Source organism: Alosa pseudoharengus, unplaced genomic scaffold (genome assembly GCF_046254945.1).
Source record: "Alosa pseudoharengus isolate Yale_2024_CS ecotype anadromous, Long Island Sound unplaced genomic scaffold, YU_APseudo_1.1 YU_APseudo_1.1_scf_23, whole genome shotgun sequence".
Lineage (NCBI taxonomy): Eukaryota > Metazoa > Chordata > Actinopteri > Clupeiformes > Clupeidae > Alosa > Alosa pseudoharengus.
This window is the reverse complement of record NW_027468685.1, coordinates 1,553,951-1,574,511: the sequence shown is the minus strand read 5'-3', so window position 1 is coordinate 1,574,511 and position 20,561 is coordinate 1,553,951. Positions and strand designations below refer to the sequence as shown.

General features: G+C 43.0%; 1 protein-coding gene and 1 long non-coding RNA gene across 6 annotated transcripts in view; one reads left to right on the top strand and one right to left on the bottom strand.

Annotated features, from left to right (window-relative positions):
- Positions 1-2,519, top strand: part of tpd52 (tumor protein D52) — a 40,639-nt gene extending 38,120 nt beyond the window's left edge. For all 5 annotated transcript variants that reach the window (XM_076301094.1, XM_076301090.1, XM_076301091.1 and 2 more), the window contains one exon: positions 32-2,519. In XM_076301094.1, coding sequence (XP_076157209.1) covers positions 32-166 — 135 coding nt within the window. In that variant the 3' untranslated portion in view covers positions 167-2,519. The remainder of the gene's footprint in view (positions 1-31) is intronic.
- A 3,803-nt stretch (positions 2,520-6,322) lies between these two features.
- Positions 6,323-20,561, bottom strand: part of LOC143140303 (uncharacterized) — a 17,677-nt gene continuing 3,438 nt past the window's right edge. Inside the window, exons 2-3 of the long non-coding RNA XR_012990631.1 lie at positions 6,968-8,613; positions 6,323-6,814 (exon numbers count right to left, since the gene is read on the bottom strand). This is a non-coding gene — a long non-coding RNA (uncharacterized LOC143140303). The remainder of the gene's footprint in view (positions 6,815-6,967; positions 8,614-20,561) is intronic.

The window sequence follows — 20,561 nt, the reverse complement described above, 5'->3', positions numbered from 1 at the left end:
TGTCTCTGTCGGCCATCTTGTCTTCCCCCAGACCAAGGTAACCCCGACGCCGTCGCCTGGCAACATCGAAGAGGTCATGAACTCCACTGCCAACTCGGAGCCAATAGAGAAGCAGCCAGAGGCCACGCCCCTGCCAGGGGAGGATCCACACTTAGACTCCCCCTGATTCTCCCTTTACCCAGCATCCCTGCCCTCTCAATCCCACCCCACCCCCATCTTTGCTCTTTCAACCAAACTCCTGCCCCACCCAGCTAAACTACCCTACACCCAGCTGAACTGCCTTACACCCAGCTGAACTACCCAGCTAAACTACCCTACACCCAGCTAAACTACCCTACACCCAGCTGAACTACCCTACACCCCCACCCAGCTAAACTACCCTACACCCCCACCCAGCTAAACTACCCTACACCCAGCTGAACTATCCTTCACCCAGCTAAACTACCCTACACCCAGCTGAACTACCCTACACCCAGCTAAACTACCCTACACCCCCACCCAGCTAAACTACCCTACACCCAGCTGAACTACCCTACACCCAGCTGAACTACCCTACACCCCCACCCAGCTAAACTACCCTACACCCAGCTGAACTACCCTAAACCCAGCTGAACTACCCAGCTAAACTACCCTACACCCAGCTGAACTACCCTACACCCAGCTGAACTACCCAGCTGAACTACCCTACACCCAGCTGAACTACCCTACACCCCCAACCTCCGTTCCCTTCAGCCTTATACCACTCTGCCTAAACTAAACACACAAGCCAAACGCCCCCCCCCCCCCCCCCCCCCCCCCACACACACAACTGCCCTCAGTACACCCAACCCATCATAGCCCAACCCTCATAACCCAACCCCCTCATAGCCCAACCCTCATAACCCAACCCATCATAACCCAACCCATCATAGCCCAACCCTCATAACCCAACCCCCTCATAGCCCAACCCTCATAACCTCACCCCCTCAGTCCAGCAGCCCCTACCTACAGCAGCCCCTCATACCCCAACCCCCCCATCCTCATACCCCAACCCCCTCATAGCCCAACCGTCATAACCTCACCCCCTCAGTCCAGCAGCCCCTAAAGCCCCAGACTGCACATTCAGCTCTTTCTCTTCACCAATGGGTTGGTTTGAGGTCAGATGTGAGTGTGTGGTTAGAGAAACTCACTTGTATGCAAATGTGTGTGTGTGTGTGTGTGTGTGTGTGTGTGTGTGTGTTGCACTCATCTTAATTCCTAAATAAGGCCTTCTGTGTCTGAATGAGGATACGTCACACACTGGCATTCTGCTGCCCTCTCTGTCCATCTGTAAGCCCCCCTCACCTGCACGAGAGTCTCACCTGATCCACACCTCCTCACTTACATGCCTAAACACACATACGCACACACACACACACACGCACACACATTCACACACTCACATACACACACGCACACGCACGCGCACGCGCACGCGCACACACACACACGCACACACACACACACACACTGCAAAGCCACACAGACATGAATGACCCAAGAATGACCCATACAGAGACACGATAAGTTCCCAGTTTATTGGATTTGTTGTGTTGATTCATTTGTTGGTTCATTTGTTTATTTGTTTACTTGTTTGTTTGTTTGGGCGGGTGGAAGGCAGCTCTAGAGAGGGGGAGTGCTGCTGCTGACCAAATGGGGGAGAGTCGTCTAGTTCCTGCATGTTTAGCCTTGAGCAGCCGTCAGGAGACAGCCCCTCTCTAATAACCGCTAGCTGCCCCTCATGCTAACTAGCTACCTACTGACTGTACTGCATTACCCAGCATGCCTGTGGGGGCACCCGGGCATACAAATCTTATGTAAAGTGTATAATGATGCTTCTATAGGAGGATTGCTGTGTATGTGTGGTTAACGTGGATACTAAAGTTAATGTAAGTGGGGTTTGAGTTTATCATTAACAGGCTAATGGCTAACAGCTAATAGCTAATATTTTGTATAGAAGCAGACTAAGACGCTAGTGTTTAGAAACATCAGTTATTTAGGTCTCTTATCAATTGATTTTTCTTTTTGTACATTCAACACTGCGTGCAACTTCTTAATGGTTAATGAAATTTGTGCAAACATTCCAGGCATGGCAAAGTTTAACTAGAGAGGGAGAGAATGAGAGAGTGAGAGAGAGGGAGGGAGGGAGAAAGAGAGAATGAGAGAGGGAAGGAGAGAAAGAGAGAGAGAAGGGGGAGAAAGAGAGAGAGGGAGGGAGAAAGAGAGAGAGGGAGGGAGAGAATGAGAGAGGGAGAGTGAAATAGAAGAGTAAAAAGGGCAAGACAGAAAGCCAGAGAAAGAAAAAAAACGAGATACCTGGAAATCTAGAAGAAAACCAAACTGAAAGTTGTTTATCTGATGTAAATTGTTTATCTGATAACCAAGGAGGTTATTTGGTCATTTGATTCGGAAGTGCTGAATCAATATCCACACGGTCCTGTTATGTGTTGACTGGCATTTAATAGCTGAAATAAACATATTCTGTGTTTTAACAGCGTCAATGTAGTGACATTTTGTTTTCTTGGATTGTTTGTATTTCTTCTCTGAGATGTGAAGTCCTTGTGCTGATGATCTACACAGACTGTGGATCTGAGAGGAAAAGAACCTGAATGAGACCTACTGTAGTGTACATCTCACTAGTGTACATCTCACTTCTCAACACTGAATGAGACCTACTGTAGTGTACATCTCACTAGTGTACATCTCACTTCTCAACACTGAATGAGACCTACTGTAGTGTACATCTCACTAGTGTACATCTCACTTCTCAACACTGAATGAGACCTACTGTAGTGTACATCTCACTTCTCAACACTGAATGAGACCTACTGTAGTGTACATCTCACTAGTGTACATCTCACTTCTCAACACTGAATGAGACCTACTGTAGTGTACATCTCACTAGTGTACATCTCACTTCTCAACACTGAATGAGACCTACTGTAGTGTACATCTCACTAGTGTACATCTCACTCTTCAACACTGAATGAAAACCCCTGTGCGTAGCATTGAATTGTTATCTCTCTCTCTCTCTCACACACACACACACACACACCTCATGTGGCCATTTGTATGTCTGCTGCTGAATAAAGCTCCACACACAGCCCCCTGTATGATGCTATGAACACACACTCACATACACACACTCCTCTGGTGGCCTGTATGATGCTATGAACACACACTCACATACACACACTCCTCTGGTGGCCTGTGTGATGCTATGAACACACACTCACATACACACACTCCTCTGGTGGCCTGTGTGCTGTGTGATGTTATGAACTCTGGTGGCCTGTGTGCTCTTATGTATGCTGTGTGCTGTAGTGCCGAGAGTGGACACTAGGGGGCAGCATGGAGCAGGCCTGTTTGCTGTAGTGCCGAGAGTGGACACTAGGGCAGCATGCAGCAGGCCTGTGTGCTGTAGTGCCAAGAGTGGACACTAGGGGGCAGCATGCAGCAGGCCTCCTGAGGAGACTCGTGTCATGGAGCAGGGGTTTGTGTGCTGTAGTGCTGAGAGTGGACACTAGGGGGCAGCATGGAGCAGGGGTTTGTGTCTGTGTCCATGTCTGTCTGAGTGTCTTAGTGAGTTTGACCAGTTATGCTCTGGGGTGAGCCCACAGGGGAATCATTTATATGCTTCTTTCTTTAAAGAGGAATCAGGCCATTTTTCACATAGATCTAGATAGTTTCTCGAGGTTACCGGATACTGTTAGTGCGAGAAGAAAACCTGTATTGTGATATGGCATACTGGTACCATGTGGTAGGGAATGTATTGGGATATGTATGAAATCTACATATGGATACAGTGACATTGATCATTTTTAAATTTTTAATTTTCACACATTTTAACCACAGATTTCTTGCACATTGAGGTATTCGACATTTCTGTATGTATCACATTTTTTGAGGTGGGCAAACTAATTTTCTCCACTTTATCATCTAATAAACACATTATTAATTGATTTAATGGAGGATAGACCCCCTCCTGTCTGAGGACAGAGGCTCTTTACTTTGCACTTTGTCGAGGGACTGGATATTCTTGTAATTGCAAAGGGGGCTTAACAGAGTATTTAATTAAATGGGTGCCAAATTCATGACACGTATTGTCAAAAAGAGTTTTTTTATTCTCTTTCCTCCATTTTTAGGAGTGGGTATATATATATATATATATATATATATATATATATATATATATATATAGCGAAGTAGACCTAATTAATGTGTACAAAGTTGTACAAGTTAGCTACAAAGTAACAATATTAGCTGGTTTGATGCTCATTGAGCTCAATGCAAATCAAACCAGCTAATAACACCATGTTAATCTCTGGGTATTGTGAAGGCTATGTGATGATGTGGGGCTATTTTAATATCCAAAGGCCAAGGGAACTTTATCAGGATGCATAGTATCCTGGATCCAAGAAATAACTGAAAAAAAACAAAAATCTATGGGAATTTAACATAGGGGTGCCAATACTTTTGACCCCTGTATTTTAAGGAACAACATTTATTTATGTATGATACATTATTCATTCACAAAGAAAATTGGTGTCCTTAAAGGTTGGTTATTTCTATATATATTTTTTTTTTTTTAAATTTAAGATCAATTTCCAAAAGAGGATTTTATATTCCTCTTTTTAGTAACTTTAGCAGGGGTGCCAATAATTCTGGAGGGTACTGTATATATATGACTATCAATGACTGTTGACTGTAGCTTAAAGAAGGACACGCCAATGTCAATGAAACTTATCTTTTTATTTATTTTAGCAACTTGCAAAAGCAGGATAGAAGCTTAAAGCAGGAAAAGCATTTTCATTGGTTTAAACTCTGCCCAATCAGGTCACATGGCCAGGCAGGAAGTGATCATAACATTTGTATGGAAGCATAAAACAAATTGAATGAAACTTGTAATGTATTTAACAGTGTATGTATCAAATATATATTTGGTATTTTGTTTCTTGCCCCAGGTGGGTCTAAGTAAAATAAAAGAGAAAAATGGGAACAGATAAAAATGAATACACATGAATACAGTCAAAAGTCATGTTTGAATTTGAAATAATTTCAAATAAAAAGATAATTTCACATTTTCATACATTTTAGCCACATATTTTTTGCACATTATTGGTTTGGTATTCACTATTTCTTTCTGTATAACTTTTTCGTGGAGCAACTCATTTTGTCCACTTCAGTGAAAATGGCCCACAGAGATAAATAATTTATTACAATCATTATTGATAATATTAATATTATTAATTGACTTAATGGATGGCATAGACTCCCTCCTGCCTGAGTACAGAGGCTCTTTACTTTACGCTTTAGCTTTGAGCTAAAGCTCCATCTATCAACTGATGATGCATTAACTTCATTTTTCTGATTGCCATGTTCATGAGCATACACACACCAAAACTTTTTCTAACATAAATTCAAGAAACTTTGCTAATTGGTTTCAAATTTTAATTTTGGAATTGGTGCAGATTAGAATAGAAATTATTTAGGCTACAGAAGGCCATACTCCCTTCAGATTTGACTAACTCTGATACACTGCCATAGTTTATGGAAATAGCTCTAAGACCGATCTCCTCTCAGTACCAGCCAATGTAATAGAACAGGCTCTGTGGATTTGTGTTGGGATGTTCACACCTTGTTTCAGGTCTCAGCTGCCATTTTCATCAGTAAGATCTTACACAGAACTGTTTACACAGAAGTTAATACACCATGAGTAGCTAAACTTAGAAATATTAAAGGTAGGGCCTATCAGAAAATCTCATGAAATGCACCAGAACTCTTATATTTGTTTACAAAGTGGACTAGATGCACTGCAAATAGTGTGATGGTGAGCAGAGCATCTTGTCCACAAAGCAAATTGTTGTAAAAATGTAAAATTATTTCTGCACACACATTAAATATCTTTAGTCCTCAAGATTAAGACAAATATTAGATTAGAATATTTTAGTACACTTTACGATATTACAAAATAACGGGCAGCCGTGGCCTACTGGTTAGCACTTCGGACCTGTAACCGGAGGGTTGCCGGTTCGAACCCCGACCAGTAGGCACGGCTGATGTGCCCTTGACCAAGGCACCTAACCCCTCACTGCTCCCCGAGCGCCGCTGTTGTTGCAGGCAGCCCACTGCGCCGGGATTAGTGTGTGCTTCACCTCACTGTGTGTACACTGTGTGCTGTGTGTGTTTCACTAATTCACGGATTGGGATAAATGCAGAGACCAAATTTCCCCTCACAGGATCAAAAGAGTATACATACATTTACAATTTATCAAAATATGTCATCCAGGATAAGCTGACAGCATTTCATGAGATTTTTTGACACCAGACCACACTATTAGCGAAGCGCATTGCGACTCTTAAGTTAATTATTTCCACTGAATCGGTCTCTGTAACGTCCCGTCTGCGTCATGTTCTTATTTCGTCCTCTGCTCATCTTCAAGTGTGCTTCAGAAGCAGCATATCATGTTGTGTTGAAGACTCTTCATTATTTGTGTATGTTTCTACAGTATGTATGGTGCAAAGGTTTCATTTATTTTATTTGTCATCGTGGTCTAGGTGTTACAAATGCATATTGTCATGTGATTTAAAGCAAAGCAAAGCGTCGATGTGCTGAAACACCTCTGAAACGTGTCGTGGTGCAGCTGGTGGAATGACAAGCAGTGAGTCTAGTGGCGACTACAAGCTGCATCGGCGTGGCAACAGAGTGGAGAATGCAGACGGAATGAAACGTAGATGGATCTGGTGGAAATCGGGGCTTACGGACCTATATATTACGGACCTATATATTACGGACCTGTATATTACGGACCTATATATTACGGACCTGTAATATATAGGTCCGTAATATATAGGTCCGTAATATACAGGTCCGTAATATACAGGTCCGTAATATATAGGTCCGTAATATATAGGTCCGTAATATATAACGGACCTATATATTACGGACCTATATATTTCGTGTGGCTATATTATCCTGGCCCTGTTTCTTTAACTCTTTCTTGTAATTCTCTATGGTCTTTTCACATTGCTCGCCATAGTATGGATATTTACACTCGCACAGGGCCCGAAAGATGCCATGGGACATCATAGAAACACACTGACCCCCACCACAATTCATCCTTTCGCAGGGATTTTTTTTACCAATAATTTCTTCCTGACTTTTAATCATAACAACAAACTTGCCACCCTTCACGCCCGGGGACTTTTCACAGGCCCCAGAGTAGATATAAGGAGTCTTAACCGAGTGTACTTCTGGAAAGGCACTGACCTCCTCCTCCTCCATCTCCTTACAATTGTGGCTGTCATGAGCTTTCCTCGTGAAGGCGTGTACAGCCGTATATGTCTCGGTCACCAGGACTCCTCCCCATGGTCCCACCTTTCTGTCACATAAGCGGAGTGTTTCTGCCACCCTATAGCACAGAGTGGTCGTCCCAACGCAGCTGGTAATGGTGTTTGTAATGTCTTTTATCTGTAATGTCTGAGAGCCTCTCACTTGTCTGGCTACACTCACAGTGACCTCATCATTTGACACACTAGTAAAATATGTCAAGATGTGGCTCCTCAGGGTTGGAAAGACACTAGAGGAGTGTTTGGATTTAAATGCCACCACCATCCAGTCGTACTGGTCATAATTCTCATTCAAAGACTTCCAGACATCATCGGCTAGCTTTTGACGGTCATTGGCAGTGTGTTTGTTAATGACTTCTTTTACATCATTTTGAACACATTCAATGCTGTGAGAAACGCTGGACCTATGGACTTCGGACAAAAGCAATAATACATCATATGCAATTGCAACTTGCGATTCCTCTCTGGCCTCACACAGTAAGCCCTTGACAGCATAGTATAATTGATTCATTGTATTGCCCTTGTATATAAGCAGACTAATACGGTCACTGATTATGGCAAGCTCCTTTTCATGACAGTTAACATGTTCACGAAGCATTACTTTAAATTTATTCTTGAACACTGTCTCTTCATCCTTCAGCACATTATACAATGCAATTACATGCTTAGGATCGTATTTGTCCACAAACTCATTTATATGTGCCATCTTTGCTTTGTCATCTGTTGCCTTCAAAACAGCATCATTCATTATTAAGAACAAATCCCATTGTACATTGATTTTGTAAACTGAAGCAGCCCAGACATCCCATTTCAGATCTTTAAAATGGCCATCCATTTTAGATTGTAGATTTCTAAATTCATTTTTTAAAGTAGCAACATCTAATTTTGCTTCATCACCAACATAATCCTGTGTCAGCGACACACCAGCCAGTGTTGCACTCAGAAGACCAGTTGCCAGCATGCCAGCTGGCATAGCTGGTGAAATTAACGCTGAAACAGGGATGGCAGCGGTCAACAGCTTCTCAAGGATGTTAAGAGCAACCAAACCCCCTGCTTTAGCCACTTGAAGCGCTACTTTGCCGTTGTTTAAATCGTCCGAAGTGACTTCCCCTGGTCGGGTGCGTTTGGTAAGCTGAGAGGATTCCACCTGCAGGTTGCGTTTGGCAGGTGGAGAGGCGTTCACCATGGAAACCAGGAGGGAGGATGACATCAGCAGCAGGAGCAGCAGACCAGCAGACGCCATCACTGACAACACACAATACCGCACACACACACACTCGTTATAGTACTCAACACACAATACCGCACACACACACACTCGTTATAGTACTTAACACACAATACCACACACACACACACACACACTCGTTATAAGACTCAACACACAATACCACACACACACACACACACACTCGTTATGTGACTTAACACACAATACCACACACACACACACTCGTTATGTGACTTAACACACAATACCACACACACACACTCGTTATACGACTCAACACACAATACTACACACACACACTTGTTATGTGACTCAACACACAATACTACACACACACACTTGTTATGTGACTCAACACACAATATTACACACACACACTCATACGACTCAACACACAATACCACACACACACACACACACTCGTTATGTGACTCAACACACAATATCACACACACACACACTCGTAATGTGACTCAACACACAATACCACACACACACACACACACTCATACGACTCAACACACAATACCACACACACACACTCGTTATGTGACTCAACACACAATACCGCACACACTCGTTATGTGACTCAACACACAATACCACACACACACACTCATATGATTCAACACACAATACCACACACACACTCTCGTTATGTGACTCAACACACAATACCACACACACACACTCGTTATGTGACAACACACAATACCACACAATTATATGACTCAACACACAATACCACACACACACACACACACACACTCGTTATAAGACTCAACACACAATACCACACACACACACACACACTCGTTATGTGACTCAACACACAATACCACACACACACACTCGTTATGTGACTCAACGCACAATACCACACACACACTCATACGACTCAACACACAATACCACACACACACACTCATACGACTCAACACACAGTACCACACACACACACACAGTCATATGACTCAACAAACAATACTACACACACACACACTCGTTATACGACTCAACACACAATACCACACACACACACTCGTTATGTGACTCAACACACAATACCACACACACACACTCATATGACTCAACAAAAAATACTACACACACACACTCTCGTTATACGACTCAACACACAATACCACACACACACACTCGTTATGTGACTCAACACACAATAGCACACATACACACTCATATGACTCAACACACAATACTACACACACACACTCGTTATATGACTCAACACACAATGTGACAACACACATTTGTTACTTATTTATCATGCTCAACACACAATGCGACAAACAGACTTTACAGTTTTTTCCAATTGCTAACACACTAAAATGACATGCAAAGCACAATTATTTAAACATACACAGAGAGCAAAACCTCTTCTTAACTCTCCAAACTCAACACATTTTCTTTTTTTACACACATTTTATGATTCAAAATGGCACTTTTCAAATGCAGTGAACATGGTTCTCTACAAAAGACACGTTTGCCATTTCAAAACACTGCCATTCAAAATGACACTACATGAGCTAATTGGCCAACATATGTGCCACCTGGCCAAACACCTCAATGGTTAATTGTTACCACTTCAATCAGGAAGTAAGCACTATGAAAAGACCACAGGTGAGCACCTTTTTTTACAACAACAATGGAAGACGTTGCAGAGAGAGGAAGAGGGAGGGGGAGAATGAGAGGGGGAGGAAGAGTGAGAGCTGGTAGAGGAGTTCATGGCCAAAGAAGACAACAACATTTATCTGAAATTTCCTTTTTTCAGTTTACTGTTTTTTGTGAGCATATTTTTGTTCACTCCAATGTAAATATATCTGCTGTGCATATGTTGCACTGACTTGTTTGGTGAAAAAATAAAATAAATGTTTCAACAGCATGTGTGTGTATATGCAAATATTTCTGTGCATGTGAACAATCTGAAGAATACAGTATTCTACAATTTGTTTTAGTATTATGGCAAAGCATACTAAAGATGAGAGTGCTTTTTATTATGCCCAACAGTGTGTAGTTGGTTAGACAAAAATCGGGTAATATGAATGAAGTGTGTGCCATGTGGTGCAAAAGATTTTGATAATGCTATGTGTAGTTTTTGGTTGCAGTGCTTCATTTTGCAGGATATATGAAGTATTTTGCAGTTTGGGTGTGTGGTTTTGTGAATTGTGTTAAGTATTTTGATAAAACCACAACAGTTTGCAAAAAATGGTGTTTTAGCAATTAGAAAAAAACTGTATTACTTATTGTACACACAACGCAACAAATAAACAATCGGCCCTGAATGCTGAATTGGCCTATCACCAGAGCCCGCCCTGAATGCTCTGGCCTATCACCAGAGCCCGCCCTGAATGCTGAATTGGCCTATCACCAGAGCCCGCCCTGAATGCTCTGGCCTATCACCAGAGCCCGCCCTGAATGCTGAATTGGCCTATCACCAGAGCCCGCCCTGAATGCTCTGGCCTATCACCAGAGCCCGCCCTGAATGCTGAATTGGCCTATCACCAGAGCCCGCCCTGAATGCTCTGGCCTATCACCAGAGCCCGCCCTGAATGCTGAATTGGCCTATCACCAGAGCCCGCCCTGAATGCTCTGGCCTATCACCAGAGCCCGCCCTGAATGCTGAATTGGCCTATCACCAGAGCCCGCCCTGAATGCTGAATTGGCCTATCACCAGAGCCCGCCCTGAATGCTCTGGCCTATCACCAGAGCCCGCCCTGAATGCTCTGGCCTATCACCAGAGCCCGCCCTGAATGCTCTGGCCTATCACCAGAGCCCGCCCTGAATGCTCTGGCCTATCACCAGAGCCCGCCCTGAATGCTCTGGATTATCACCAGAGCCCGCCCTGAATGCTCTGGATTGGCCTATCACCAGAGCCCGCCCTGAATGCTCTGGATTGGCCTATCACCAGAGCCCGCCCTGAATGCTCTGAATTGGCCTATCACCAGAGCCCGCCCTGAATGCTCTGGATTGGCCTATCACCAGAGCCCGCCCTGAATGCTCTGGATTGGCCTATCACCAGAGCCCGCCCTGAATGCTCTGGAGATTTTACTTTGGTGGTTTACTGGTGGAGTTTGATCAGTTCTAGGCTACTCGGTGTACTTTGCAAACTTCATATCAGATCATATTTTTACTAAATGGCTGAAACCACAAAAACGAAAAATACACCCCTGACTCATGCTGCCAACGTGCTAAAGTAAAAGTGGTTTAAATTCTAACTATGTGTGTGGGGTTGTGAGTGTGTGTGTGTGGAGGGGTAATGGTGTGTGTGTGTGTTTATGTGTGTGTGCATAGGCGTGCATACATAAACACTAGGTGGTGCTAAAGCACTAGGAAGTTTGCCCTTTATCAGCGAAAATGCCAGCGAAAACTTGTTTTTTATTAATATTATTAAGATTTTACTGAGGTCGGTTTTGAAATGATCTTTTGAAAACCTGAGCCATTAAAAACGACTGAAACAATGCCCCGAAATGAGCCACCTCCTTGCGCACACCCGACCAGCCTATCTCTCTTCCTTTGTCACGTGAACTCGCGCGGTCGCACGCAGGGCACGCCAGATGCGCAGCACCATAGCAGTTCAGTAAGCGTCTTCAGATAGCAGGCATGGTTGCTGACAGGCTGCTTCTCCCGTGCCCCATCAGCCAGGTGACATAGGCTACAGATCAAGCAAAATCTTACAGTTTGCCCTCTAAGCCCAACATGTAATAATTTTGTTGTGCAGTAAAATGTCTCATTCAGCACCAAACAAGCATTTTTGCCGACTGGTCACCTGATAAACTAGTTAGATGAAGCTAGATAAAGTTTTACGCTGTATCCCAAATCAATGACAGATAACGTGACGACCACATACAAATAATTTCGGTAGATTTTGCAAATGTATGTGTTAAGAAGAACGTTTTCAGTTGTATATGTTTTGTTAGGCAACATGTATTAACACATCTTTTTGTGACAGAAGAAACGGGAAGTTCCCCATTACCTGTGAAAAATGCCCATCTGCATCTGCATCATGTAATGACAACAGTCAGTAGCCCACTATAACTCCTTCTCGTACTGTTTGGTCTCTTTATTGTCTTATAGATCAAGTAAAATCGTACAGTTTGCCCTCTAAGCCCAACGTGTAATCATTTTGTTGTGCAGTAAAATGTCTCATACAGCATCAAACAACTAAGCATTTTTAGCCGACTGGTCACCTGATAAAGTTTTACGCTGTAGCCCAAGTCAATGACAGATAACGTGAGGACGACCACATAGGCTACAAATAATTTCGGTAGAGTTTGCAATTGCAAATCTATGTGTTAAGACGAACGTTTTCTGTTGTATAGGTTTTGTTAGGCAACATAAATTAACACATTTTGGTCTCTTTATTGTCTTAATTGTATATTGATTTACTAATTGCAGCACAAGTCAAATTTCATTCAACATGTGCGTGTAATTTTTTTTATAATTAAGTGTTCCACGTGCGCTAAAAAGTGCCCCCCCCCCCCTCCTGAGCACCTGCCCCCCAAAATGTCTGTGCACGCCACTGTGTGTGTGTGTGTGTATGTGTATGTGTGTGTGCGTGTGCTTGCTTGCCTGCATGTGTGTGTGTTTGTGTGTGTGTGTGCATGAGTGCGTGTGTGTGTGTGTGTGTATGCGTATGTGCATGCCTGTGTGTGTGCGTGCGTGTAAGTGTGCGTGCCTGTGTGTGTGCATGTGCAGTGAGATTTTCAAGTGCATGCTTGGTGCCGCCCCTTGAGTTGGGCCATTACGTTGTTCGTGGCCAGACCGTAAATCTTTCTAGATTACCAGGGTCTGGATTTTCCAGGCTACATTCTCACCTGGACAAGGGGAAAAGTGCTGTGAGAATCATGTTCTTTGACTTCTCCAGTGCTTTTAACACCATCCAGCCCCTCAGACTGGGAGACAAGCTCCTGCAGATGGGTGTGGACGCTCAACTAGTATCCTGGATTGACAGACTACCTGACAGAGCGACCACAGTTCGTCAGACTGAAGAACTGTCTCTCTGACACTGTGATCAGCAGCACCGGAGCGCCACAGGGAACTGTGCTCTCTCCAGTCCTGTTCAGCCTGTACACATCTGACTTCTGCTACAACACTGAGTCATGCCACATGCAGAAGTTTTCTGACGATACTGCAATTGTGGGGTGTATCAGGGACGAGCAGGAGGAGGAGTATAGAAGCCTGGTGGAGGACTTTGTGCAATGGTGCAACACCGCTAAGACCAAGGAGATGGTGGTGGATTTCCGCAGGTCTAAGCCCACTCTGCTGCCAGTCACCATTGAGGGGGTCAATGTGGAGGTGGTAAACAATTACAAGTATCTGGGTCTCCACCTGGACAATGAACTGGACTGGTCAGCCAACACTGAAGCACTCTACAAGAAAGGGCAGAGCAGCCTGTACTTCCTGAAGAGGCTGTGGTCCTTCAATGTGTGCAGCAAGCTCCTCTGGATGTTTTACCAGTCTGTTGTTGCCAGTGTCCTCTTCTGTACTGTGGTATACTGGGGAGGAATCACTAAGAAGAAGGATGCTGGGCGACTATTCAGGCTGGTAAGGAAGGCTGGCTCTGTAGTGGGAGCTGAACTGGAGTGCATCACTTCAATATCAGACAAAAATACCCTGAACAAACTGATCAACATCTTGGACAATGAGTGTCATCCACTCCACAGCACTACCATAAAGCAGAAGAGCTTGACCAGGAGACTACGCTCACTGCCATGCACAACTGACAGACTGAGGAAGTCATTTGTCCCCAGGGCCATTGAACTCTTCAATGCTTCACGAAAGGGAAGAGAAGAGATCGACTTCTCTACTTAGTCTATCTGCCTCTCCACCCTCTTCTACACTTTTATGACCTCCTATAACAATGTTGTGTACGGACTGTCCACTCGCCCACTGTTGCTGCTTACGCTGTCTACACTGTTTACAGGCTATATTAGCCCACATGCACAACCCCTCCCTCCACTGTGGACTGTGGTCTAACTTCATACTTGACCAATGGCTGATATCCTATTACTTCAAACCTATCCTTGCACTGCTGCTATAATTAATATATTACTACATTTTTCTCTTATACTGTCCATATAATAACACTATTAAGCAATAAGCCCCGAGAGGCCGTAGGTTACAATGGTTACGCTGATTCTACAACAGCTAAGGGGCGTTGTTAGGCACGACGTGCTAGAGGAGTAACCCCCCTTAGCTGTTGTAGACGTAAAGTACAGGCACAGCAACTAGAAATATAACGAGTTATTCCTAGATAATCATTCTTCCGCCAATAAATATATTTCCTCTATCTGAATGGTTGCCAAGCAACGTCGAGACGCAGCTACTTTCACTTTTGTATCAAGTTATGGTAGCGCAGTAATATAGAACGGAATGCAAACAAGGTGTATGTTTGTGCTGGATTTTACAACGGCATCAAACGCGATTCAGCCAATCACAATCAAGGACCGGAACTATCAGTTTTAGAATAACTGTTCTATTACTATGCTTACATTTATCTCTTATATTGTCCATTTCTATTGCTGGTCTCTAGACTTTATCCCTGCACTGTTGGACTATTTTGCACTACCACAATGACACACACCTCATAGAGCACCTTACCACTGCATACTGAAACACAGGGTCAGTCCCTGCCCAGTCACGCAAGAGCCTCATGCTTATACATCCTTCGTACATTCACATGGATCCTTGATTTAGTATCTTTTAATGTCCTTATTGATGGATTTGTTAAGCTACTGGGACGTTGAATTTCCCCTTTGGGATCAATAACGTATCTATCTATCAATCTGTCTGTTATGTACCTTCCTCCAAGTTCCTGTTGTGGATTTAAAAATGAAAACGTTGCACACGGTGCTTTCATTTACATGACATTTCCATGTCAAGCACATGCCAGTTCAGTCAAATGGGAGATCATCAAATCAGGAAAAGCAGAACTTCACTGATTTTTTAGTACACGAGTTAAGCACAAATATAGTCTGATAAACGATACAATACAGCTGTTTCGAACGGAAATCTGATCTGATCCATCCAAGTAAGTTCAGTAAGGGACCGTTCGTTATTTATAAATGTGGTCACCGGAGGGATTTTGAGTGCTTCAATCAAAAGTTGCATGACCCTCCCCTGCCTGCAAGAAAATTTTCAACGACCCTCCAACAGTCTTTTGAAAAAAGACATGACCCTCCCCGGCCAAACGTCGATACCTAGTGCTATGGAGCGCTATGAAAACACATCGACTCAAGCAATCGTTCTAAACTCACCCTCTGCTTTCTGATCTTACACATCACACTTCACCAAGATGGTGGCCATTTCTGTAGATTTACTCACTAACATTGTTGTGGAAACACGATAAGCATGGAAACTAAATGCACACTTCCTGCAACTGCATTAGCCTACTTGAAATAATTTACTCCTCTAGTAAGTATTCACATGAAATAAAACAATAAAACATTGAGACCATTCAACAAAGCACACTGGGTAATAACAAATTCAACACATGAAGTTGTTGCTATGGACTCGTCTCTAGGCTTCCTCAGTCATTGTAAAGCTGCCGAAGCTGAACATTATCCAAAACTCAATTTCTCAGACGAGCGTCAATTTGGGAGCTTGCTACACTCCTTCCTTCTCAAATGACTTGAAAAGACCGTTTGCACAATTTCACAAATAATCACATGGACCGAAAAATACCTAACATGCCAACTTTTTCCGGGTTTATCATTTTAACGTTTCCCTGCTGTCTTGCCGTTTTAATATTTTCCCGTAGAATATCCCATATTACTGTAATACTCTCATAACATTAGTCCTGCATTCTGCCCTGTCTCTGTGTTGTCCTGTTGTTACCCCTTGCCCTTCCAGAGAAACAGATGTATTCAAATCATCGTTTTGCTTGCTTGAATGCGAACTCAGAGTGATGTTAACCTACAGTAGGCCTACGTGCGCACCTGTCAGGCTAAGAGCCAAAGAAATCCCCCTGTATATTCACTCCAAGTTGGCCTACCATAACTTACCAACTCTAGCCTACACTGTAGACCATAAACTGGCTATTTATATGACCAATGTATTTGTATTCTGTATTCTGCTTTATGAAGCAGAATTACGCACTGCTACTTGGAACGTAACACATTTTTGTTGGCAGGAGAGAGAATGACAGCGATTAACAAATTGCACTTGTTGCTGGTTACCAATAAATAGGGCCTACTATATATTTTTTTGCAAACAACAAAAACAGAAAGGATGGAGACAGCAAAGCTAGAGATGGGCAGGAACAAGGTCAATTGGTAGATATGCTTGTCAAAACGTTAGGAGCTGGATGTGTGGATGAATGAAGCACAAGTAGGATATGCTTTATAAGCATGCACACTGTTTAAAGTTAGGCTAGGCTACACGGTAAACTACAAGTAAACCAAAGTTAGCTTTTTTAGGGCTGGATAAAGTTGACCAAATGGATATAGGATGTTAGGCATAAATAAAGTAGGCTACTTTGTTGCTCCAACCCTTCCAACGTTAATGGGGACGGATGTTGACATTTTCCGTATTTTGCGTGAGAAACCCGGGAAATCTCCCTTATTTTCATTGTTCAATATTGACAGAGCTATGGAACGAAAGAGAACGTTATATGGCGACAGAAATCAACAATCAAACAAGCCACTTTGATTTTTTGCTGTTTTCATTAATACAAAAGATGGGTGACCCCCCCTCCTAGACAAAAAAAGTTAGGTGACCCTCCCCTCAACAAAGAATAAAAAGACATGACCCTCCCCTATTTTCCTCCGGTGACCCCGTTTATAAATAACGAACGGTCCCTAACTCAGAATAAATTCCATAGATTTAGGTGGTTCTCAAAGCTAAAATACAGATGTTTGCGACAGTAAGTTCTTATAATTTTTTTGCATCAATATTTAAAATTAATTAAGGTCATTTAGGGAGTTTGGTGCTTCATAACATTGATATAAGATGAGATTCACACCAAAACCTAATATGATTCTCTACAACCTTCAGGGGCTGATACATGAAACGTGGCCTGTGAACCATGCAGAAACTAGTTTTTCGTGAATAACTCAAAAAGTAAAGGTTTTAGGGCCTATGCTTGTTCATAACACTAATATAAATATGGTGTTTCTGCATCTTTTAAGCCCAAAACCAACTCTCTGTGACTCTCTCTATCTGTATAAAAAAAGTGGGCGTGGCCATTTCAGGGCCTTCCCCCACCTAATGTTTTGGGCTCCTTGCATTTTTTTGTTTATTAGGCCCTAAATGACCAGAAAAACATTGTCTCAAATGTTAATCATTTTTTGCAGCCATTTGCCCTAAACTGACCAGACTAACCAGAATCCTGCAATGAGCCTGCTTGACAACGGGAGAGATGGAACTAACAACTGGCCTTTGGTAGTAAGGGCAGTTTGTCCCGCTGCGCGTCGGAGAGTTCTTGCCCCTCGCCCTCGTCCATTAATTCCGTATAACAGGACACCTCAGCGGCCGTTATCCCTTACATATGACAGGATTGTAAACATTATATCAAAAAGTATACCATCCATCTTTCCACCTACAGTGTCAATACAAATGAACTGCTTTGTTAACCCTAAGGGCCCTATCATGACATTCTAAAGTGCATCGTCACTCGTCAAAAGTCTATTCAAATTTAGTAGGATGTCCAGTTCACATTGGGAGGGTTTTCGTCCTCAAAAGTGGAGCGCATGGCGTAACAAGGTGTTCCTAGGTCTTTTAATCAGTCATATGGGTGTGTTTGGGGCGTAACATCATTTTAAACCAATGAGAATGACATCTGTCATTCCCTTTAACGGCGCAACGGATATGTCAGATAAATGCATCGGTATTTTGGCATTCAACGGCGCATTTGAAGGAGGCTGCTTGCGAGACCGTATGGAATAGTCATTCTTAAACCATGCTTTACTAAAACTTAGCATAGCCTTCACGCATTTGCACTCGTCTATTATTTGAACTCATTGGCAAAGTGAAACTAACTTCACCAAGGAAGTCAGTCAACGACAAGACAGTTATATGCAGTTACTTTCACTATTGACTGACAATGGGTTACCATCGAAAACATAGGCTGGAAAAAGCAACACTTACCCTAATGTTGCTCAAATGACTGAATAAAACAACATTTATCCTGCAGAGGAGTTGCTTATATCTCGTGACAGTGCGTCTTCAGCTGTGCTCCATACGTGTCTCTCGCCTCTCCCCTAATCACTTTTAACCGTCATTACCAATTTGCAAATGATGGTGAATAACTACTCATCATGAGATGTACAGTATTTCGTAATATCTTTATTCTAATTATGTTTAACATTGTAATCGTGCAATTTGTAATGCTTTGCATGGACGTGCGCTGGTGTGCGTTCATGAATGATAGAAGGATGGTGCGTGCACCTGCCAATATGACTGTTGACATGCGCTCTTAAAATAGCATATGAACAACTCGCCATTGACTTCTGACCAGGTTTAGGTGGTGTATGATAGCGATTTTTAGAGAACGCGCCAGGGCCCGCCCTAGGTTGTTAATTGCCACACCCCTGGGCGCAATGCTTAAAAAATAAAGGTGCAAAATACCGAATTCAACTTCGCGCGACTGAAAAACGAACTGTACGCCATGCGCTGGTGCCCCAAAATATAGCCCCAAATGTTGTCTTTGTGCCATGTAATGTGGAGATGCCTGTGTTTTGTGACACAAATGCCATCAGGCCTGATATTGTTGTTATTGATGAGAGCAATAGGAATGTATTCATGCTGGAAGTAGGCTGTTGTTTTGACCCATGTCTAGAGGAAACCTATTTAAAGGAACACGCCACCCAATGTCAGTAGTAATGTTCTTACCTTAACTTTCACGAGTTGAGTCATACCTCTCCCGTGACGGTATGTGCACTCAAACGCTCTGGTGCGCGGCGCGAATGTGTTAGCATGCTGCTATGCAAGCGGGCTTTGACGTAGCCATAGAGGGAGGAAGATAGCACTAATCAAAAACATCCACGTTTTCCCTACTTAAATACAGTTGCACGAGTAGTTGATAAAAATGTGTAAGGTCACACAACATGAAACGTGGCGATTTTCCAAGCGAATAAACAGGAGAACTACAATGTGTGGCGCAATAGCACTTTGACCTAGCGTAGTAATATTAGTTTACACCTAATTGTTATTGGCAACGGAGTCATATGACTGAACCTTGTCTGAGCAGTTATTGTGCCTTTCAAATGTGTGTCCTTATGTAATATTTATTCTGAATTGTGGATACAAATAAAGAAGTCATCTGTGTGTGTGTGTGTGTGCGTGCATGCGTGTGTGTAGCTGATATGGCTCCCCATGAACGGAACAGTCATAATGATCCTACTCAAATTTTGTCCAGTTTTGAACCTGTCAGCCAAAGATACCTGCGATTACAAAGCCTTGTTTTCGCCTTTTCATTTTTAACTAGGTGGCTAATAGTGGCAAAATGGGCTTCACATAATGACACCCACGCAAGCCTACATAAATGACCATGAACTTCATATCTGTTTGAAAACAGGCTAATTTATTTATTCTTAATTCATAAATCCACTCTTTGGCCTACTACTTCATGCACACACACACACACACACACTTCATGCTGACATCCATGGCCCATGGGGTCTGATACTGCATCTAACAGAAATCGGAGGAAAGATGCCTTTACATAAAACGTTCAACATTAATGTCAGTCTATTTACAAGAGGCACCATTTAGTAGCATAATATAATATTAAGCAGCATTTTTATCAAGGGTCAAATTAGCAAGGTGGTTGATAGTGGAAAGCGGCCATCATTAGTGTGTGTGTGTGTGATTGAGAGTGTGTGTGTGTTTGTGTGTGTGTGTGTGTGTGAGAGAGTGTGTGAGAGTGTGTGTGTGTGAGTGTGTGTGTGAGTGTGTGTGTGTGTGTGTGTGTGTGTGTGAGAGAGTGTGTGAGAGTGTGTGT